We start from the raw sequence: 23,887 nt of genomic DNA on the forward strand, positions 1-23,887 counted from the left end.
CAGACGGACAATGTCAGACGAACAAAGCGATCCAATCCAATCCAACGATTCACGAGCTCGGCATACAGCAGACGGTCGTGTGCGCGTGTGCCTGCGCCAGTCAGATTGGTGAGGCATTTTAAATTTTGCAATGAATTTCGTTCCTTGTCTCGCTTGGGTACCTCGCGGAGTAGCCAAGGCAACTCCCCAAAAAGTAAAATTACTCAGTGAACAGCTAAAAGAGCTCATAGAAAAAGGCGCTCCCGACAGCAATGTGGACGGCATGGGCGACATGGATGACGGCAAGGTGGAAGAACCCGACGACGACATTACGGCTAAGTACGGTCTGGACACGTACGATGATGAAGAGGACACTGCAGCGCAGGTAGGAAGTCTGGCTGGACTTGCTGTTTTCGCAAACAACGCGGACGACCCGTACTTGGACCCGGAAGACGACGAAGATAGCGAGGACGAAATTGACAACTTCACCATAAGGCCCACCGACAACTTGATTGCGGTAGCACGTGTTGACGAAGACACGTGTGCTACTGTTGAAGTGTACGTCAGCAACCACCAGGAGAAACATCTGTACGTTCACCACGACATCGCCCTGCCCGCCTACCCACTGTGCTTAGAGTGGATGAACTTCGATCCGACAGACCCAAACACGGGTAACTACTTGGCTGTCGGCGACATGACTCCCGTGATCAGCGTGTGGGACTTGGATTTAGTTGACAGCTTGGAGCCCGCGTACAAATTGGGAAAGAAAGCGAAGAAGAAGAAAGCGTCCGCCAAGACCAAGATGATGCACACCGACGCCGTCCTGAGCCTGTCGTGGAACAAGCAAATGAGGCACCTGCTTGCCAGTGGCTCGGCAGACCACAAGGCCCTTGTTTGGGATCTGGACACGGGCGAACCGGCCAGATGTCTCTCTGCCCACAGGGAGAAGGTTCAGTCCGTTTCCTGGCATCCGTTTGAAAGTCACACACTGCTCACCGGTGCGTGCGACGGCACCGCGAAACTTTGGGACTGCCGAGGCACAGACGCTAGCTTCAAGTCGTGGGCCGTGGACGGAGAGGTAGAGAAAGTTTTGTGGAACCATTTCGACCCGTTCTACTTCTACGTCAGCACAGAGAAGGGCAACGTCTACGCCTTCGATGCACGCAAAGATGAAGCAGTGTTCACTCTTTCGGCTCATACCAAAGCAGTTACTGGATTGGCATTGAGCGCGTACTGCCCAGGCTGCCTCATCACCGCTTCCGAAGACAAATCACTCAAAGTGTGGGACGTGTTAGACCACAAGCCGGTGTTCCTATTTTCGCAGGAGCCGCTGGCAGTTGGGTCAGTGCTTGCAATGGCCAGCTCTCCTGATGAACCTTTTGTGGTGGCCCTTGGAGGCGACGACAAGTCACTGGGGTTTTCCGTCCTCGATCTTACGGAATGGACAGCCTTGAGCCACTTTGAAGGTCGGAAGCTGCTCAAACCTGACGTTCAAGCAGACGAAGCGAAGATGGACACTGACATCCCATCCGGAGCACTTGGCAGCCTGTCCCTCGACTCCTAAATTTTTTCGTGCACGGTGTTGGCTGAGATGTCTTGTTGTTGCTAGAAATGGTGCAGCAATAAAGGCAGTTTTACTTATTGAATGACTAGAATGGTTTATTGTTCATAGCTCGAAAAGCCTCTTGCTTTGTGGCTTCAACTGCAAAAAGCACATAAGAATCATTATCTTGATACGCGAAATCTTGCTCTAATAAGCCTTTCATGGCTTCTGTTGCATCTTCCACAGTTGGTTAATAGCTTCTTGTAGCACTTCTCTGTTCTCTTCTGTTTTAACGCCAATCGCTTCTATGCTTTGTTGGTCCAGAGTCACAAATGCTTCCCAGTCAACCTAAAGGCAGAAAGGAAGGGGTGGGGGGTCATGGCCTATACAAAATAGGCATAAAAAGAGTTACCTCATTATCCTTGAAGTTCTTTGCATATTTGTCCAGACCAAGTGCTTTCAGAATCGTGACTACGTTATCTGAAAATGGTAAAACACTGGATTAGCAGGACGCTACAGAGTTCAAGCTGATTTTAGGTGTGCAAGTAGGCCAAATTGCTAGGGTTTGAGCGAAGGTGCATGCTGCCCGATCCTTTGACTACTCAGTATGAAAAGCAAGGCCAGCTTGGATCTACCACTGTACTAAACTTCTAGGCAGTGAGTAAAGTTCAAATAACTTTTTTCTGAAGGCTAGAGAAGTCTAATATTAAGCACCTGCTTCAGGCGAAGGTGTAGCTTCTGGTTGATTGTGTGGCCACTGAAAAAAAGGAAGACAACAGGTGTATAAATGCAGTCAAAATAGTAGGAAGTATTCCTTGTACAGTCAAAATAGTGGGAAGTATTCCTTGGGCACTACGAAAAGTCGATGTATATGTATACTGTATATACGTCACTACATCCCTTGTTTCCTTGCCATAGTTCTTGGACCCTGGGAAGTTAAGTAAATTACACTCGTGCAAAAAAAAAAGATTGCTAAGTGCTAATTACAAGTTTCGTTTTTAAAAGAGGTGGGTAAATTAAGTACAGAAGGGAATTTTTTGCGGAAATTTGGCTAGGGTAAGTGTGAGCACCAAGTATTTGATGCTACCTAGTTTTGTAGCATTTGTCCCTTGCTCAATTTTATAACACACACACTGATTCTGACTTAGTTCATATAAAATAAGGCTCACATAATTGGTACAGCTGTGAAGCAACTTTGACACATCAGCAATTACCAATTTCTACCAGACATGATACAGACTATAAATTTAACTTTTTGTGACACTGGTGTCTGCCATTCGAAGGACAGTGTCCTACAAACGGCAGATACCAGCCAGAGAGATTACGATGCAGTTGATGTTCTGCACGTAGCTCAAATAGGCCTTTGTGTGGTTCTCATTTTTGGCGATGCAATGAGGCACTAATGATTATTTGTGCTCGCTTAGCGTAGCTAGTGCATTGCTCTATTCATGTCTTTTATCTCTTTCCTTAAACTGTAGAGTACGAAGGACTGTCTGATCAGGAAAGGTGCCGAGACAGTGAGCCAGGGCTGCAATGTCTAGAAGTATTGCCATTGGAATGCTTTTTATGTGCTTATAAAAAAGTGCTCAAAGCTCAACAAATCTAGGTCATATCGCACCATCGGTCATACCCAAATGTGCCACAGGCAGGCAGATGGGTTTATGCCATCACATGCCACTTATTTCCTTAGACGTGGTTCATGACAACACGGAGCTCACAGGAAAGCATTTACTTTTACTAATGACTGGTTTCTCACAAGATCATACCTAGTGTCATAAAATACCGCTACAGCTGTTTTAGCACCAGCTATTATTGTGTCGCTCAACAAACTGCTGATACGTCCTCTTATTTGTTTGGTTGTAGCATTGCCACATTCACGTAAAATAATTTTTTGCTGCATCATGGAATCACTAATCTGCGTCCCTTAATTTTAACAGTGTGCTGCAAATTGAACCATATTCAATGATAGTTCAGTAGCATGGCACCCTCGCTATGTCAGTTGCATTCCCTTTTGCAACACGAGAGAATGGGGCTAGTTGGTCAATGTTTTTATTAAAATCTTATGAAAAGAACAGATTGAGTAGAGGTTGTACATTATTTTTTGTTTTTTTTGCCACCCATTCCTTCTGTACCTACCTAACATTTTTATGACCGTCACTCAATGCAGCAAAACACGATACATTGTGTAGGAAATGCTCCCGGTATACTTTTGCACATCACATTTCTGAACGGCGCTTTGCCAGTAAGTGCAGCATTACCTTTGACTTCAGCGTAGACAAAGATGGATGGGCGTTCGGCTCTGACCCCATCCTATGACAAAAAGAAGGGAAGATGTAAGCAAATGAGAGAGGCATTTCAATGCGAACCTACAGAAATTCTGAACTGCAGGCACAATCGCTAGCGGATGCAGACAGTGGGCTCTGGGCGCACAAGCCTTCTCTGATGGCCTTCAGTTAGTGGAAAATTGCGGGAAAGCTGACCACAGTCCCTTCAACTCAGCCTATTTTTAAGGTGAAAGCCTTATGTGCCCCATGAGGCGAAAAACCCTGGCACTGTGAGCAGCAGATGGCCTCATAATTTCACTTGTGCTCATACAACACTGCTTTCGAATGAAAGATTGCCAAGAGGAGAAATGCGACACAAAAACCCAAAACAACCGCAAGCCCCTTGAGGCTCCGTGAGCACATGCAACTCGTAGCTCGACAGAACGCGCAGTGAAGTCGTTCGTCTGACTAGTGCTCATCAGAGGTGTTGCAGTAACTTTCACCGTTTCTTGGGATCGAAAGTTCTTTGACGTTGGGCACATCACCAGTTTCTGTGTCGGCTAAGCACGATCTACCATACAAGTGCATCAATGATTTCGCATTCAAGCCACGTAAGCAGAGCGAAGTGCCCAAGGAATTTTATTCTTTACCCCCTTTTCTGTGGAGCTTTCCTGGATCTGCCCCTGGGTACAATTATAGCACAAAATTATTACTTGACTTGTGAAACAAAATGACCCATTGCATTCAAAAGTGTGTACAGTCTTTGTCAAAATTTTCTAGCCCACGGCGACCGTGGTTGCCGCTGTCAGCTGGTTGCGAAGCTAAAGAGAGCGAGGGGAACTTTTGTTCTTGCTTTCATAGTGTGGCTGGCGCGACAAGTGCAGCACAAAGTGCTTGCGCTGAAGCGGAGTGCCCGCGCTGAGAAACTGGCCACATGCTGCACTTATCACATCAGCCACACTATGAAAGCAAGAGTGAAAGTTCCCCTCGCTTTCTTGAGCCACGCAACCAGCCGACAGCGGCAACCACAGCACCCCTGCTGGGCCGCGTGCCAGCTTTGGCCACGGTCGCCGTGGGCTAGAAGATTTTGACAAAGACTGTACTTTATTGCATATCTATAAAAATTATTAGCAGTGAATGTATGGAGAAGCACCAAAGCACTAAAACAAAGGGTTGTGCTTTTCAGGCTGCAGTCAATGACAAGAACATTAACTCAGTTAAAAAAAAAAATGTTGGCTTCTCTTGAGAGTTGTTGAGTGCACAAAATGTGAAAACCAGGTCAGTGCAAATGTTGCTGGAAAAAAAAAGTGTTTGAAACCAAAATTGGAAATTTTTTTGAAGAGCTGCAAATTTTACAGACATTTGAGATGTCTTTCAGACAGCATTTTGTTCTTGCCTATACCAGCATTCCTTTAGCATGCTAACAGGGCATCTTTAGGGGCTGGTTGGTGCTGCATAGCTGGAGTATTAAGCGCTTATACTTTGAACAGTAGCAACAAGGACTAGAAACACAACACCGGACGAAGCGCAACTAACAATTGATTTATTAACACACATTTAACACATATATACTTGCTTGTTTGGAAATAAAAGTAAAATGAAATAATGTTTGGAAATAAAAGCAAAATAAAAGAAGCTTAGAATACGCGTGATAAGCACCACACACGGAAAACAGGGAAATATAATTCCTGTCGCAGTAAGAGCTGAGCATGCACTCTACGTAAGCCGTGTGCGGTAGTTATCACACGTGTTGTAAGCTTCTTTTATTTTACTTTTTTTTCCCGAATAAATCAGTTGTTAGTTGCGCTTCATCTGGTGTTCTTGTCTTTCTGGTCCTTATTGCCACTGTTCATAGTATAAGCGCTTTTCACTCCAGTTATGTTTAGCATGCTACTTCGTCACTGACAACTTTGCTTGAAACTGAGCTCGAGAGTTAGTTCCAATACCACAGGTGATTGTATAGACAGATGGCCATTCATCAGGACCAGCTGTAATCAGATATGTGACAGGTCTCCTGATAGCAGTTATAATCGGGGTGACAATCGTATCCAGAATTCCCAACTTCCTGTCACGACTATTCGCTTGTCAGACAAAATGCTGCATGCTAATCTAATTATGTACTAGGTAGGTCACAATGTTCTTGAAATGGAGTAATACTTAACAGTCACTCACTGTTCAAGCTGCCGTGGCGTAAGAGTGTGCTTTTCATCAAAGGTTCCACACTTCTTTATGTCACCACATTGCTCCACTGCAAGGATTAGCCAGAATTTAGCAACATACACCAGCAACAGCCCGCAAAGTAGCCAGTGGATTGATCTTTTTATTTAGTGGACAAGAAAATCATAGAAACAGAACTATATCACTCTTATGCACAGAATGTTAAGCTGTACACGTGTGGCACAGATATATATTTGAATGATGAATGCATAATAATGGCCCGAATCTTTCTCGATTGATTGAAAGGTTTAACGCACCGACACAACGCAGGCGATGAGGCGCACCGTAGTGGAGGGCGCTCCGGATTAATTTTGACCACCTGGGGATGTTTAACGTGCGCCGAAATCTCGTATACGGCTCGAATCTTTCTCATTTAAATAGTTTTCCCAGGTAGCACTTGCACAAAAATGGTCCCACAAGAATGTAAATAAGGACCACAAAGTGGCCAATAATTGTGCTTGTTCGCTAAAATTTATTACTTGAAAACCACTTCGCAACTACTGGATACCTTGCATTTGATTTTGCAGCTTTTGCGACTCTTTTCTCACAGTGAAATAATAATAGCAGCATTTAACAAACTTGGAAACGATGGCCACATCACGGCTATGACAGGGTCACATGGTGACACCAAGCAAATGCAACAATCTGATATCAATATGCACTTCGAATACAAAGATACATTTGCGTATGGTATGTGCATTTCACAGAATGTGGCCAAAAGAAAAACGAGTTATGCTTTTTGGCCAAATTCCATTTTATTTGGCACTTTTATCTGCTATTTTTTTGACACTTTTATCTGCTACAGGCAGGCTCTGAAACCTAAATTATTGCTTTGTGTAATCATTGGCGAAAAGAAGCTTTTGAAGATAACATTGTTCATAGCTGGACAAAGAAATTTATTCATATTGAGCAATGCACATTTATTCAGGTTAGTTCAATTTTGTTACTTCATTCGACCAAATGTGGTGGTTCCTTCCAGGTATGTAGCCGTAGGGAGATTTGCGGGTTCAACCCCCCCCCCTAAATTTTTCCAGGCACCACGCAAGTGGGTGTTAGTGTCTATTTTGGCAAGACTTCACCCATTCTATAACCTATACCAACCCCCGAAAAAAATTTCTGGCTACGGCCCTGGTTCCATCAGTGCCTAAAGTTATATCGTTTTTCAACTCACATTAATTTGCCCACTTAATTTGACCAAACTTAAGCATGCAGCCATGGTAACATTAAGAGAGCTGACTGTAGGTAAAATTTCTGCCCTGAGAAAATGAAATTGAGAGTGAGGCATATTAAGTTTTTTTTTTTTTTGATATGACACACACTGATTCCCATTTATCAATAGTGAGAGGAGAAGCTAGTTTTGCTAAAAATGACACTGAAACTCATTACAGTATAAAGGAAAAAATTCATTAGGAGAATACATAGTAAAAAAAAATGATCAGATTAGTGCACATAGCAATTTCATGCTCCAGCTATCATTGATAGCTTGTGTAACGTGTTGTGCGGCCATGTTGTTGCGACCATGATTCAGCTGGGAAGAACACCGCCGTTTATTTCAAAACTATACAGACATCTTGGGTATGGAGGCTAATGGAGAAGCCGAACGATTTATGCGCACCCTCAAGAAGTCTGTACTCTCAAGTCGTGTCAGCCATTCGGATTGGGCCATTGAGCTTCAGTAGTTTCTGCTTACCTATCGGTCAACACCCCATGGTTCCACAGGAAAATGTCTGTTAGAACTTTTGTTTGGGAGACTCATGAGGAATCTTCTACCAACGCTTGCACTTGGTGCTCGCAACTCAGCCTACTCCAAAGCTAGCCGGAATGACACGCAAAGGAAAGTGTACAACAAACAGTACGCCGACACTCGGAGACACACCAGCCCCAACCAGCTGCGTGTTGGACAAGTCCGCTGCAGACAAGGCAGGTCAAATAAGTTTTCTCCATGAAAGAAGAAAACGTGGCGTAAACTAGACGTGGATGGAGGAGAGGAGACACGACAGATACAGGCGCAACATTTGCCGTATCTTCTCTTCTTCATCCACGTCTAGTTTGCACCACGTTTTCTTCTTTCTTTAAGTATGTACCAACTAGATCAGCAACAAGTTTTCTTAAATCGTAAGTTTCCTCCTTACTATGAACCGCATCCATAAACGGTTACCAAGGTAAATGGCTCCAGAGTCACAGCGTTCAGGAATGAGGTGCCGATTTGTCGCAACTTAAGCTTCTTCAAAGATGCAAGCACCGTTCAGGAAGAACAACAAGACCAGGTCGACATGCCAGATCTGGATGATGAAGCTGTGCCAGGTAACAGTGACCTTGTAGGCCACAGTGCAGCTGATCCTCACCAAGCCCTGCCCCCAACTCCCAAGAGTGTCTCACGACAGTACCCTCAACGAAACAGGCAACGACCTGTGCATCTGAAATATTTTTTGTAACCTTTTCTTTTCTTCCCTGAGGGGAAGATGTAGCATCCATAAACAGCCAATGTTGAAATGTGGGTTGACAACCCAAGATGGCTGTATAGTTTTGGAAGAAACAGTGGTGTTCTTACCAGCTGAATCATGGTCGAATTACGCACCACACAACACGTTGCAATTAAAGGAGTACTGACACGAAAGTTTTATGTTCCATTTTTATTGCTTTTATCGATGCTTAATTGTCTGGCGAACCCGAAACAGCCCTTTAAATACTTGAGCGTGTGGTAATTAATTAACTGAACGGCCTGAAAATCATTGGTATCAATATCCCGCGTTTTCAGCCCGAAAGGCGCATATGACAGAATCCCGGCATGACCTCACCGCGTTGTGCGGACGTCAAAACACTGCGGAGGCTGGTGGGGGCGTTGTTTCGACTGCGTCACCGCCAGAGCTGAACAGCTGGGATGCCTGAAGTTGCTAGGCCTACGATTGCGGTGGAAATTCGATGACCGCTTTCAATAAAAGTCCTGATGGCGACTTATATTGCGATTCTGGGCTATATTATCGCTTCCTTTCCCGTGTGTGGAACTTTATTTTTGCCAATAGTGCCTTTCTGAGCAGCGGTTATGCCTGTAGCTCTGGCTACGTGCACCCGTTTGTGAATGTGCCAGCGCCCAGTCACTGCTTCTGGGGCCGCACTTGTTATGTGACGTCACGAGCTTTTGAAGAGCGCTGGCCACTTCACTTCTTTTGGCTACCACGGGATGATGTCACGCCGATGTCCATTTGCTGAGCGCCGCTCTGCGTGCGGTTCCGTCGGCGCGATAAATGAGATCCAGTTAAAGTATGTTCTGCGCATCGCAGGCCACTCATATTTCAGCCAGGGTATTCTGTTCAGTGAAGGAAGCGAACTGTGCAATAATATTAACGCCAAAAATTGGTGTCAGTACTCCTTACTCCTTTAAACTAAAATACGTTTCAGAAAATTATCCAAGAAAGATGTTTACGGCACCTACAAAAATAGTTATCAAACACAATGTAGTTACAGAGAACAAAAATTTTCTTCAGATAATTAAATAGTACAGTCAAGAGTACAGTACAGTACAGTTACTACAGTTACTATAGTACAGTTACTAGTGCATCATAGATGCTCAATTCATAACATTTGCCAATTGAATTGACACACCAGAAAAAAATGCCAGCCTGTTAATTAACCACAATAAGGCACGTGAGAGAACTGTAGCAATGGCAAAACATAAGTTCTTCTCCATACTGCAATAAAAAAGGTCAAAACATAAAAAGAAGACCTCAGAAATACAAATAAAGGCATTTCTCTTCCCAAGAAAACCACCAAATGATAGAATAAGCTAGAACTACATTAAACTAATACCACTAAACCACTGGGCACTATGGATGCCCAGAATGCAGTTGGAGTAAAGCAGATGGAGTAAGGCAGGCGGAGAAGGCAGATGGCTTGATAAATCCTTGCATAACAGGGAATTTTAAAACAGCGGCTCTGAGTCATGCTGAGCCATGGCATGCTTAAAATAAATAAAAAAATAATTTGGGGTTAAATGCGCTGAAGCTACACCAGGGCTATGAGGCATTCTGTAGTGGAGGGCTCTGTATTAATTTTGACCACCTGGGGATCTCTAACGTGCACCAAAATCTCAATAGACTGGCATTCTTCCTTTTTGTTTTTATCTGAAAAGCAGCCGCTGTGGATGGCATCCATGCTTGAAATGGTTTCCATTCTTTCGGTATGTACCACATACTATTTTACACATATTACGTGAAGTGTTCAATGTACAACTCTTAATATTTATACATACCTTTTAATTATTTATATGTTACTATACCTAAAAAGAGGGCCTTGTGAAGTTTTTGTTGTAACGTAAAGATTTTCGTCATTTGTCAAAAATTTGTCCCTTTCTTTGCTTAGAAATTGTGAAGTACGGCAAAAATTTCAATCATTTTTGTCCCACTCTTTTTAAGTGCACAGTAAGACATTGCAAATTTCGAATGATAGAGTGCCGCATTTGGTGACAATTGTAAGAGCCACACACACTGCAAGTTCGCCACATGCACGGCGCACACACTGCGCACTTGTGAACACGTTCATTATCACAGGCCTTCTAACAATTAAGTTCAATACATTTACTTTCACGCTTTGGGGCACCACAAATCCCAGGGCACAAAATGAGTCAGGGCCCAGCAGAAAAAGTCATATAGAAGTTTTTTTTTTTTTTTTGCTTTCTTATCAACGAAGAAGCTGTTGCCACAAAAAAGTAGTGTACTTGTAAGTTATAACCATTTCGACCTATTGATAGTCTAACTGGTATCTGGCCTTTAGTGTATATATGGATGATTGTAGTAGCTCTCACGCACAATGCTTGAGAACTATACAGGAGGAGTAAATTAACACTGTTTTGTACTTGACTACGTACCAGCGGACACAAGTCTGCTAATGGAGGGTTGCCTCAGGTGATGGAGAAATTTGGGCTCAGTGGCTCTCCTGGTGATCTGCATAAGGAGAGAACAGTATTCATTGGATATAGCCTCTACACCACTGCAAATATTGATTTACCTTTTGTAAGTTGATCTGTGTGGGACAATCCGGCATAGCTGCTGGAATCATGTCAAGCATTTTATCGTAGTCTGGAAACGACGGTGGAACTCTGCTAAAAACAGCATCTACTTCAGGAAATGTCTAAAAAACAACACAGCACACAATAAAAATCTCCACTGAGTGCAAAGTCTGCCAAGAGTGTATGCCATGCACAGAGATATTAAGTTTATAAGGTTATTTTTTGGAAATGCAATTATATACCACAGTGTTATAGCATTTTTTCATTGAGTGCTTGCAGTCAGGGCCGCAGCCAAAAAATTTGTTTTGGAGGGGGTTATGGGGTGTGGGAAGGGAGGAGTTTTGGTGAAAGCAACAGTAAGTCTCGCTTACGCACTGCCTGAAAAAAAATCCGGGAAGGGTTCGAACCTCCAAATCCCCCCTCTGGCTACGTCCCTGCTTCCAGCAACTTGGAAATGAGTTCAAATCTCCAAACTTTCCTCAAATCAGAGAAAAATTGAGATAACTACACACGAATATGCACTGACTATTTTTTCACTACTGTCTAACGACGTTGCAATACATAGGCAGCGAAACAAGTTGCTAAAAGTGCCTATACAGGCCCTGCAAGAAAATTCTTGTTCTATAACTTACTGGTTCAGGAGAAGTGAATGAAATATCTAAAGCTGGCATCACACCATGCTTTGGCAGATCAGTTAACGACTCCAGGTCCTGAGCCAAAGTAGTTGCCTGGCTGAAGCTCTTTGGCAGTGATGGTCGGCTTTTCCGCAGTGCTAGCTTCTGCGTTAGCTGATCGATCCAGCCCTAATTGTAGCGAATAAAAAAGCAATACAATAAAAGAAAGGGCATACATATCAGCTGAAATTCGAGTCAGAATTGCAATCACATTTCTTAAGCGAGTGCAAAACTGCATTTTCACATGCGCTGATGTTGGTGGGTTGTGTTCAAATGTGGCCAAGGATGCTGAGCACTCGTGCTGTGTCTCAGCAAAACCAACACGTGGGCTAGCTGGCAGACTGATCATGAATGCTCGCTTGCTTGGGAATGTTGTTTGGACATATTTGGCAAAAAAGAAAAAAGCAGTGCAATTTTAATTGCAGTATAATTTTTCTTCCAGATATTTGACTCATGTAATGCTGTTCAAATAAGTGTTTCATTGCTATTTGTCTCACGCTGACACATTTATGTACTGTATACTGTTTGAAATTAACCCCTGTACAATAATGCCGTACAGGTGCTTAGGAACCTGTAATTGATAAACAAGCGAACGAACGAACAAACAAACAAACAAACAAACAGAAATGAGCACTGAAGAAGGCACACACAAGCTCTCATGTGTGTCTCGTGTGTCTTTCTTCTACTCGTTTTTGTTGCACTGCTTTTTCCGATAAATATATACTGGCAGTGCAAAATGATAACACATAAGCAGTGATGTGTGACTGCCGCGCCAAAAGGTAAATGCTGCTGCATCACTCTTCATGACATCTGCTCTGACCCTGTGCAAGACCTTGCGTTTTCTCATTTACACAAACTAAACTGGCACCTGAGCTCGTTGTAGTATTTTGCATTCGGGAGCGACACTGCTCATCATGCACATGCGCAGCCCTTCCTTCATGCATCCTGTTGTCCCCTTTCTTTGTCCGTGTCTAATTTGCACTTTCAGTTTCCATTATGCATCACCAACAGGCCCAAACTATGACCCTTTTGGACTTCATGCGTGTGTAGAGGAAAGAAAGTGTGTTAGAAAAGCTAGCAAAAAAAAAAAAAGAAATGAGAAAGAAGATTTAGGTTGTCCTCACGCTAGCTCAAAAACATACCGCCAAATACAGCCAAAAACATGCACCCAAAAGCCTGTTATGTCTAGTCTCCTTCGGTGCAGTTGTGTTCACCCGTTCAACTTTGATAGCACTAGCTTGCACGGGGGAAGGTAAATAAATTTGCATACAGGAAACTCGACAATCAGTACAAGAACCATTTTTAGTGCAGAGGCATCTGGGCAACGTGCCTTCCTGGATTTTGCGGATACAAGATTAAGCCTTAGCAACAGTGAAACTGTCGCTGAGCAGCCAGCTGGATTGCTGGTGGTACAGGAGGAGGGAAAGTGGTGGGGCTCCACTGCCTTGACAATAGGCCTAACGCTACGCTTTGAGATCGAACACTGTCAAGCAATACTTGCAGCTTGGCATACAATGAGTTTGACGCAGCTTGGCAGGTCATTCAGCTTGGAGTGAGGGCTTAAACATAAGCCTAACAGGGGTGACTGGCAATGGTGCACCATCACTGCTAAGGGGCCAGCCAAACCGCTGGTGGCCCAGTGGCCGGGGAGATGCAGCTATGCGCCTCCCCCTCCCGTGGCTAGCACACACGATTTCAGCAAGTGCCACAATGAGCCTCACACTCCAGCTGCTGCCACTCTCCTTTGTTGAACCTAAACTGGTTCCACGTCTACGGCTCTTTCGACATCGACTGCTGTGGCTGCTGCAACCAAATGAGTGTGGTCAAATCGCAAATGAATCCCGAAAACACCATGCAGCATATATACCTATGCTTTCGCATTCTTCGCGCTTTAGTAGACTTAGGTGTCTTCCGGAACTTTATATCACTGTTCTGCCTTAGATTCAGCCGCTTTGAAACAAAAAGCATTCAGATTGTTTTATATCATTTTTCTGCCTTAGACTCAGCCGCTTTGAAACAAAAAGAATTCAGATTGTTTTTTAAAGGTGATTGCACCATTTAACTTACATCTAGCTACTTATCAAAAAGCATGCACAAACTTGCTGCCTGAGGCATGACAAAACAGTTTGCAAGCATAACAAATGTTAATACTTTATGAGCACATTTTTTTATGGCTAAACAAAATGTGTTTAGTGTCCCTGTGTGTTTTTTTTTCTTTATTTTTTTCGTGCGACAGCTCATTCGACCTGTCCAAGGCACATTCCTTTCTTCTTCAAAGTTCGCTGTGTTGCTTTGAATTGTTCCCTTTGGCAGCTGCAAAATCCATATTGGTGGTCCAAAATGACGTGGGCCAATCACATCACTGCATACAACACGACGCTCGAGACAGCGTCAAATTTGCACAACTGATAACTGCACCATTGAATTTGTGGGTAAAGTGACAAACTGGGTCGGTTTTTGTTTCATATCTGGCTTTGGATCTAGAAATGGCTACCTCAAAAAGTGTGACAAAGGCAGAGTAAAGTAACAGGTTGAGTGGTGCTGGCTCAAGTACTTGGCTTGTGGTCATGTAACTTCACTATGTGTGAAATGCCTCTTATTCAAGAGTGATGTGATGTAACATTGCTTGTCTGGGTAAATTTGTACCCACACTTGTCAGAGAGTAGACAGAGAAACGCAGATAGAGAAGTTATTGTTCAGGTTGCTCACCTTAAATGTCTTCGATTGCTGCAAGTCGCTTGATTCCCTGAAAGTTAATAAGCAAGTTAAGAAGACTAATTGTCCTGGTCTATTGCTGAGCCACTTCAGCCTTGGTCAAAAATGAACAAGTAGCAAAGATGTTATGCTCGTGGCGTGCACCTCTCATTTTCTAATGCCGATGATGACATAAAGCGGGCAAATATTTGATCAGCCAGCATCTGAATAACCTTGGCTTCTCCATTTTCTGGAAGAGAAAAAGAAAAACGAAGACTGACCCATGTTTTCATCACGTCACGTCCAGGAATGCACGTGGAAGTGTCACTAACCAAGGAAGCAAGCAATGTCTAGAGCAGTGGCACCATTGAAAGCTTCCGCACAGACGTCAGCACCCGAGCTGATGAGGTAGCGAACCACATTGGTGTGCCTGTGATTAAAAAACAACAACAATAAATCAAAAACAAAACACATGCACACACACGAGCTCTCAGGGTTCGGTATTTTTTAGCACAAGGAAAGTACCACAGCTGAAAGTACCACATAATACCTATGATAAACAGCGTGCATGAGAGCTGTCCATCCAGTTGTGTGGTCTTGCAATTCGATGTCAGCGTTGTTCTTTACCAGGAGTACAGCAGCGTCCATGTAGCCCAACACGGCTGCTTGCATTAGCGGAGTAATGCCCGTCTTGGGATGGCACCAATTGGCGCAGCACGGGTGCTGTTTCAGAATTTCCTTCAGGCTTTTCATGTTGCCTTCAAGGGAAATCAACAGTTCCAGCAATGAATTCCAAACCTCAGGGCATTGACACAACCGGGATTACATTTCATTAGGCAGTTTGACAGCATTTTGAAGACCAACCTGTGCCCTTCTTGCCGCCTCATTCTAAGTAAAATGTGCGATGTTTTGATTGCATAACATGACCAGTAAACCCTGATACTTAAGCTTGCTCTTTTGCGGTTCAATTGGTGACAAAAAAAAAAAAAAAAATGGCTGCACATTCTGACAATGCACAAGTAGTTTTTCATAAATTCAACAACACTTTCACTAAGTCCTGTTCATACACATTAACATAACACATATTAAAACAAAGTTGAAACTGGTAGTCATTTAGCACATGAGGCATGAATTAATTGAAATAACATATAAATGCACGCAATGGCTGCATTCACAGAACAGCTGCACCCCTATCTACCCGTGAAAAAAACCATTGAAAACAAAAACAAAATAGGTTTAAAAACTACTCTTGCATGTGGCACCAGAAATTTGAAGATGGTTGCAAGCCCTATCATATTTGATAAGTTGAGAAGGGTTGTTTTTATTTACAGTTGACAGGTTGCATGCAAAATTTTTCAGCCCTGCTATGTAGTGTTCGCGATTATCATTTTATTTAATGGATGAAACCAGCGGGACAAAAACGGAGACAAAGAGAAGGAACACAGGGACAGTGATAGTCTAACAACTGGAGTTTACTAATCAAGGAGAAAATATTTAATTCAAAAGTATTTCAGTGGATGGCAACTGTCCAGCAGAAAGCAATGGCAGGCTAGGTAAAGGCACTTCTTTGGCTGTGCAACTGGATCATAAAGCCCATGATCCGCTACAGCGGTATACTGGCGTGGATGACTCTCGCAGCTACCGAGTTTGCACTCGTGCTGTTGAACGCTTTATGGCACGTAATGCCTCCAAAGGAATCGTCTTTCTAAAGCCAACGCCGGACACCGGCTTTTGTGCTCAAGCTTGTAGTACACCATGTGCTATAGAATGCCTTGTGCGATAGAACGCCTCGTGAAGAGGCCGCTTTTCTGTTACGGATGCTGGACACCAGCTTTTATGCTCACTAGGCCACGGGGCTTTATGCTCGCGAGGGTCTTCGCTTAAAAACACAGGAAAGCTACAAAGTGACAGGCATCTAAAAATCCCGATAGGACAGAGACATCCAGATGGGCTTATACTAGGAGGCAGATGTGCTCGTGAAGGTGATGAGTGCATTTTCTTTTGTTAGTTTTGCTTGCTGCCATTACTAGGGGTGTGCAATTAGTTATTTTTGGTTTTGAAGTGAATAAAAAGTGAATAATGATTTTGTTTGAATAGTCGCGAATAAAAGCAACGTTTTTGAATGGAAGAGAATATTTAGCGATTTACAATAAGAAAAAACTGATATATACAATTTCTCAAGCATGCTTCAGTACCTGTTAGCCTGTCGAAAAATAAAAGAATTGTTTTGTAAGGTTTTGAGAAATTTTACTGTGGCACAAAAGGGAAAACACAAAGATGCTATCCAGTTGCGTTTACCTTTACTGCTGATATTATTTTTATATGGCGGCGTCTTTCACCTCGTTTGGGGACCTCAGTATTAGTGTAATGAGTCTATATATCCATCCAGACAAGCTGAAGTTAAGACATTTCTATTTAAAAATAAAACGGCAGTTTAATCTGGGTTCGTGTCAGTCAATTCTAGGAAGGAAACTCAGTGTATGGGGCATTTCACACCCTACACACTGACGTTAACATTTAATTTCATTTCATGACGTTAACAATGAAGTATCCAGAGCATGGCCTTAAAACTAAAAATAGCCTGCTGACCAGGGCTGCTACAATCTCACAGACAGCTCGCCCACTTTCATAGAAGGCGTTGAAATACCGCTGAAGTTCCAGTGTTCGCACTTTGCTTCTGACCGAACTTCTATACCTGCCGTATTTTTATTAGGGTTTGTACTAATCGTTTGCTAAAATATAAGCTATGAGTCAGCAAACATGGTCATGTAGGTGACAGTGCCACTTATGTCAGTTGGTCAGTGTTGTGTCAGACAAGTCCAACGCGTCCGACAGCTGAATTAGGCAGTGTCAGCCGGCAAAGTGCCACACCAACTGCTTCGGTGTTTATGTGTTTGTTCGTAACTTTAATTGTTCTTCCCACAATTCTTACTGCTATAAAAAGAATGTTCCCTAAATTTAAGCGCAAACAGCTCGATCGTTCGGTTAGCTGATAAGCCCTGCCTAATTTATGTTTGCTTTTGCCGGCCTCAGACAATTGCACAGCAGGGCTTATGACATCATAGGTTCTGTTGCAGGAAATGAGCTAGTGGGTCGTCCCACGGCCATTCCCTTCCTTCCTAATTACATAGCTTATTTGAGAAAAGTTTACGTTAAAAGTGGTCTCAGTATGATTCTAACGAGGCAATCTTTCGAATCAACCAAACACCTGTATTGTCTGCATGACTTTTTTTAATTTCTAAGTAAACTCTGTGAAACTTGCCAGCCTTGCTGCTTTTTTTTCTCTGATTTCAAATATGCCGCTATTTTTTCAGTTGGTAAATTAGTTCGCAAATTAATTAGAGATAATTAGCCATTTTTGCAGGAACAATAGACAAAGCAGTGTTGGTCATAAAACTGTAATCTTTACATTTTGCAATACTATGAAGCCTGGTGAGTGCAATTAGAGATTCGGTTTTTTGATGCACCGCTTGGAACTAATTTTACAGCTCATTAACCTTTGGTTCTTGAAATGGGCATTAAAAATCGTGTCTTGCCACTGGTGCCACCAAAGTTGTAAAATTGCCACAGATGCTATTTCGAGTGCAAGGGGGGAGAAGTACAGTCGTTTCTGCTGCACTTGCTCTCTCCTGGAGGTCCGGCCACCTGCTCTTATGCGTTTCATTTAGTTTGTTTTCTGCAAATGACGCCATGTGGTGTCAACTAAAAGGTGAAAACTGTGATATTAACAGCTTTGGAATAAAATGTTTACTTAGCAAAACTTCTGACAAACTGGACATATTTTGAAATTTCCCCTCGTGCTGTTCGTGACGGAGGTTTAGCTCACATATGTACAGCATCACCTCTAGCTGGTCAACAGACATACTCACATGTTGTAATGGCTTCAAAGATATCTATCACTGTTGGATTGTACTCTGTGAGGTGGGCAAGTGAACGTAAGTGAACGTAAGTGAACGACAGAAATGCACATGAAATCTTCAAATACTTGTCACTCTTTAGAAAAACACTAGAAGAACAAAAGTTTCAGTGGTAAAACACTCTTGGGATATTGTTTCTCGCTTATAATAAAGTTTAGTGTGGCCAAGCACTGACTTAAAGAATCCACAAGTAGGTAAATTTTGCTCATTCTAGGTACTGCAAGAAGCTGCACTAGTAATTTTGATGATTTGCTTGATTTTGGGGGTTTAACACGCCGACGCAACGCAGGCGATGAGGCGCGCCGTAGTGGAGGGCTCCGGATTAATTTTGACCACCTGGGGATCTTTAACGTGCGCCGAAATCTCGTACACGCGGGCATTTTTGCTTTTCGCCTCCATCAGAAAAGCGGCCGCCGCGGCCGGGAATCGAACCCGTGACCTCGTGCTCAGGCTAGTAATTTTCCCTTTGTCTTGTGTTAGCATTGCTTTTAACGGGGACACAGCCAGCGGGGGTGTTTAGGGGTTTGAACCACCTCTAAAATTTTTTCTGGGCAGCCCGTAAGTGAGACTTAGTATTCCTTTCAGAGAAAGCTCTCCCGATAACCCATAAACCCCTCTGAAAAAAAATTCTGGCTAAGGCCCTGGCATTTAATATGCATTACATACAGTTTTATTGGCAGTTTTGCATGCAAATGAAAAGACTGAGTGTAAGGATTTATACTTATACAAGTACCTATCTAGATGCAACTTCTTGCTTCCAGGTTACAAGCATACAGTTCTTTGCAATCAGCTACATAAGGGGCGATAGAAGTCCTTTGGATAAGGTCATGGTTGCTATTGTAGCTGTTTCTTTGGTCATACCTTGATTAGGTGTCGAGTGCGTCATGCTACGAAGGTACTCGGCTACTTCTGTTTTTGAGCTTATTGTAGCCACATCCAGTGCAGTCCTGCCAGAAAAATCCTGATGGTTGGGGTTAGCGTTCTGGTCCATGAGAATCTGTGCGACACGTAAGTGACCTGCACTTGCAGCCAGCATAAGAGGGCTGGTTCCTGCGGGAATGCGGTGGCATCAGTTGCTGAGACACAGGTGGCCACATGTTTTCAAGTTTGAGCTCATCCATTCTATGCAGTGTGTCAGCCAAGGATGCGTTTACAACAATAGTCTATAGACCATCTCAATTTAGAACGTGGTTTTCAAGCTTAAAAATACTAAATAGCACGCTGTTATAGGTTTTGACAAAGTTGTTTTCACTGAAATTTATATCCCACAACAATAAATAAGAGCACTGCTCGTAAAGAACTGTTTAAGGAGTGAGTGGGCCGAGAGGACTTGGGTTAAATATACTAGAAATTTTTTAACTACATAAATGTTCTTCATAGTTGAGCGACACATGAACAGTGATAATTTGGTCTTAACTTCACGAAATAACTAGCAGAGTGTACTATATAATTAAACAGGTGTCACTTAAATGAACCTGCCACTCAGATGGAACACCAGGCTAATGGTGCTCCTGTTGAATGCAGCAGAGTTTACTGTTATCTTCAGGTGCCATTTAATATCACAAACTTTCTGGATGTAGAAATAAGCCCAGGTTTAATATACTGCACTTGGTGAATTCTAACATGCCATAAATCGCTGATAATCTTATGCTTGAGTATAGCTTCAACAGTGCAACAAACCGGCAGTGGCCTCATTGAAACGTGCTAAAACTAGGCGAATCACTTACCGGTAGCTGGAAGACAATGATTTGTGCAGCTTCCCCTCTGAAGGAGAAGTTCTACGATGGACACATGGCCATTCACAGCAGCTGCAGCCAAGGGTGTCAGCCCAGAAGTTGAATGGCCAGCACGATCTGTGATGTCTGCTCCCGCTTCCAGCAGAAGGCAGACAGTGGAGTGGTGGCCCCCAGCTGCAGCCAAGCTCAGTGCTCCTGCACCTGCTCAAGAGTGCAAGGAATGAGTGCAGGCTTGCAGCCACACATGAGCACAGCTCTTTGGGTTTCGTGAATAGTAGGTTCAGTGCAACCGTAACTCAATCAAACGACCCCAATTTGAATTTACAATTTTTTCAGGCTGCTCTTTATGAATGTCATAAAAGTTGTCTATGACTGAATGGTGCCATAGTTCGCAAGTAAATTGTAATCAGAAATATTTGCCTTCCATGCCGCAGGTTAACGAGACTGCAAATTAAAAAAAAAAAGTTTTAATTTTGAATGTACGCCCATAAGGTGCGACAAATGTCGCCATGCAAGTCTGAATAGTTTTGAATGCTTGAGGACCGTTGTTTAATACAGGCCGCTATTTTAAAGTAGTTCAAAAGAATAAAAAAGAACTGCGGCAATTTTGCCTTGAAAGTCCATGACCATCGGAAAATGAGCTAATGAGGTTCCAGGACTGTTTTTGAGAACTGTTGTTTAATCTGATATTTCTTTATTATAATCTTAGTAAATGGGTTTTGTGATATTAAGAGAGATTTTCAATGATGTTAGAGGTTAAGATAGGCTTTTAAGCCACAAAATAAAAAAAAATTGAGGCAGAGCCCATCCCTCAGGTGATGGTTATCCAAGTAAATGCAATTAGCCTAGTATTCATGGTAATGGGTTTGTCATGGGTGACATTATCCCTTTGACTAATGGAGGCAGCCACCCTTCAATCCCAGTAGTCAAGTAGGGGTGACAACAAACTGCAACCGTGCGAGAATCGCTGATTGTGCACACTCATCACATGGTAGCATTTCGGTGCATGGTTATCTTAAAAAGATAATTCTGAGTGATAAGGTGGGGTTCGCAATAGCAGTGTGATTCCATGTCAGCGCTGATGCTTGGGCAAGATGGTTTCCATATTCTTCAAGGCACAGTGCAAAAAACAAGGACAAGATGGGGGACGAGACACACTGGCGCTGATTCTCAACTGAAGTTTATTGCTGTGACGTCTGGCATATAAATACAGGAGATTACAAGGCAATAATGCAAGAAAAAGGCGACATGGCAAGCGACAATAACCAATGAAACTGACATGACAACACTACCGCCATATGCTTACAAACTTTCAAGATAGATGATTTCTTTGGCCGATAAAACGGCACTAGGGAAGCTGACGTGTATTTTTTTTTTTGCTATTTTATGACCTTCGATACTCTTTCTCATGTGTTTCTGCTTATTTTGATTCAGTGTTGAGGCGCAATTGAAGATATGTTTGCAGTCCCAGTCTCCGCAACGTTTGCCGAGATGGCTGTCGGTATATTCTTCTAGGTTTTACAATCATGGACAATTCAAATACGAACCGCGAAGCGCATGGCCGAAGGTACTGCTGCCGTCACCTGACAGCGGCCGTGGAAATCACATGGACATGCGCAGTTGAGATGACAGGTGCGACGATGCATGTCCCACTGCGATATGTCGCCCTCTCCTCGCTTGCATGTTTGTCTTGTTTCCATGCCGCAGGAGCGCTGCAAGCTCTGCAAAACCACTGCTGCAGCTGAGGGTGGTGGTTGCGTTGAGAGCAATGCGGCACGCAATTGCTTGCAGCTGTGGCCAGTGCTTGCGTGGGAAAGGCGTGCACGTTCTCGTAAGGCATATTGTTGAGCTCATCATGCTTTCTTGAAGGAAACCAGCAAACAGAGATGGAGACAAAAATAAATGCATGCTGCCGATATTCTCACGGCACTGCATTGTTTTGCGTTCGTGGTGCAGTGGCTCGAGAATTGAACAATGAGCTGGCCGCCAAGAATACGCCTTTGTTTGACGGAGTCATGGCTGAGTCACTTGGCGGATTCGTTGCTTGTAGCAAACAATAAATATACCGCCAGAATTCGCCTCCAATGATATACATTAACTGCAAGCATTGCGTGGGCTGGGAAATTACTGGTAGAATTCTAATATTCACCAAAATTAAGAACATAGGCAGGTCCAACCATTCTATAGGCCAGTTGCCCTTGCACAACAATTTTGGCGGCCTGATTTTTTCGTTTTGTTTTTCTTGGCAGGCACCTCAGTGCTTGTAGAAATCTTCGGAGCGGGCAGCACTGAGCATGGTTTGGGCCTGACCCAGGTGTCCATCGTTATTTGCTCAAGTTATTGTATTCCACATGCAATGCTATGCTGGCAGTGCGACTCCAGAAATCACGGGGAGCAGGCGCTCGTGTGAGCCCAGTACACAGTGGCTGCAGATACTATCTCACATCGGATCACTAACAATTGTTTTCAGCGCTCTTGCGGCATGGCGACAAGGCAAGCATGCGAGCGAGCAGAGGGCAACATATCGCAGTAGGACACGCAGCCTCGCTCCCGACATCTCAACTGCGCATGTCCGTGCGTCTTCCATGGCCACTGCCAGGTGACGGCACCAGCATCTTCGGCCGAGCGTTCCGCAGTTCGTATTTGAATTGTCCATGACTGTAACTATGTTCTTTTAATCCACCATTAACACATCTCCCAGTTTGTCCGGTAGTTTCCCTGCCACGTGATAAACGGCAAGTGAGAGCCAGCACCTGTGCGCCTTGTCTTCCTTCTCGTCCGTTTTTTGTTTTTTTTTTTTGTTTCTGCTGTTGAATTCAAGTTATAATGTCATTCATGTGAGATATCTGTGTGGACGAACTCAGGTCACTTCACCCCTCTCTTTTTATTCCCTGACATCTTTTGCACCACCATCCTAGTTCCTCTCGGCTCTTGTCCAGCTTCACACACCTCGGCATATGAGGCTAGACGCGGACAGATATACCGCAAAATAGGTAGAGTCCGCGAAGAATGCTAATCGCATTAAAACAGCAAAAGCAATCTTGAAATGGCAGCGGTCATGTAGGCAAGGCGGGCATCCGGATCGCTCGCCAGTGCACCCCACTGCCTCGCCACTGAGCTGCATTAGCGAACACTCCGAGCGTGGAGGGTGCCTCAGGCCACCTCCTGCGAAGACCGCTGGGTCATTAGGCTGTTTTCGCACTAACCGAGGAAGCTGGTCTCATTCACGGCTGCACCTTGCTGTAAGAGCAGCATGACGACAGGCACGTGTCCGTGTTGTGCTGCATGCATGAGCGGTGTCCAACCGCAGTTATTCGCCAGGTTAACATTGGCGCCTTCTTCTGTAAGGTGCTGGGCCAGCACCGTGTATCCATTTGTGGCCGCAATTTGTAAGCCGGTCACTCCATCCACATCTTGAACATCAACTGGAATTCCTGAAATTGCAGGCCAGTACATTACACATCGGCTACAGGTAAGAAGCACAACGTCGACGTAAGCGAGATAATACTGACCGTTTTTCAAAAACCTGCGCACTGCTGGCACATCGTTATCCAGACACAAGGTTAAAAAGGATGCTGTTTTGTCCATTGAGCCACAATCATTACTTTCCTGAGACGACAAAATAACACTGAGTTACACAGCCTCGTTTCTTCGCAAATCCTTTGATTCTTTACAATGCGTATTTGGCGGTTTGGCGGGTTTCGGTACGGATTCAGCCATTCAGCCGACTCTTTCACGCCATGTTCTCGGCTTACCACAGCTACGATAAATCAACAACACTTCTTTTACTTTTATGCAATATTTTTAATTTAAAAATGTATTTTTTGCAAATACTGCTGTCCTTGGTAAAGTTCGGCA

General features: G+C 43.7%; 2 protein-coding genes across 4 annotated transcripts; one reads left to right on the top strand and one right to left on the bottom strand.

Annotated features, from left to right (window-relative positions):
- The first annotated feature begins 27 nt into the window (after positions 1 to 27).
- LOC144155657 (periodic tryptophan protein 1 homolog) lies at positions 28 to 1,625 on the top strand. The gene has a single exon (XM_077687242.1). It carries the CDS (start codon positions 131 to 133, stop codon positions 1,541 to 1,543), a length of 1,413 nt encoding a protein of 470 aa, XP_077543368.1. The 5' UTR covers positions 28 to 130; the 3' UTR covers positions 1,544 to 1,625.
- On the bottom strand, positions 1,589 to 23,846 carry LOC144155656 (uncharacterized). 3 transcript variants are annotated; one of them, XM_077687239.1, is made up of 17 exons: positions 23,542 to 23,846; positions 23,236 to 23,463; positions 20,021 to 20,230; positions 19,155 to 19,343; positions 18,246 to 18,290; positions 14,927 to 15,134; positions 14,709 to 14,806; positions 14,542 to 14,626; positions 14,392 to 14,428; positions 11,641 to 11,811; positions 11,008 to 11,130; positions 10,868 to 10,943; positions 5,959 to 6,034; positions 3,781 to 3,832; positions 2,237 to 2,279; positions 1,935 to 2,002; positions 1,591 to 1,870 (listed from the first exon to the last, which is right to left on the bottom strand). In XM_077687239.1, exons 1-17 carry the CDS (start codon positions 23,615 to 23,617, stop codon positions 1,742 to 1,744), a joined length of 1,914 nt encoding a protein of 637 aa, XP_077543365.1. In that variant the 5' UTR covers positions 23,618 to 23,846; the 3' UTR covers positions 1,591 to 1,741. The 3 variants fall into 3 exon arrangements, with proteins under 3 accessions (XP_077543366.1, XP_077543367.1, XP_077543365.1); XM_077687240.1 differs by lacking the exon at positions 18,246 to 18,290 and having other exon boundaries at positions 1,589 to 1,870; XM_077687241.1 differs by lacking the exon at positions 11,641 to 11,811 and having other exon boundaries at positions 1,589 to 1,870.
- Positions 23,847 to 23,887: the final 41 nt, after the last annotated feature.

This window comes from Haemaphysalis longicornis, unplaced genomic scaffold (assembly GCF_048455015.1).
Source record: "Haemaphysalis longicornis isolate Haplotype H1 unplaced genomic scaffold, Haemaphysalis longicornis Haplotype H1 scaffold_1, whole genome shotgun sequence".
In the NCBI taxonomy this organism is placed as follows: Eukaryota; Metazoa; Arthropoda; class Arachnida; order Ixodida; family Ixodidae; genus Haemaphysalis; species Haemaphysalis longicornis.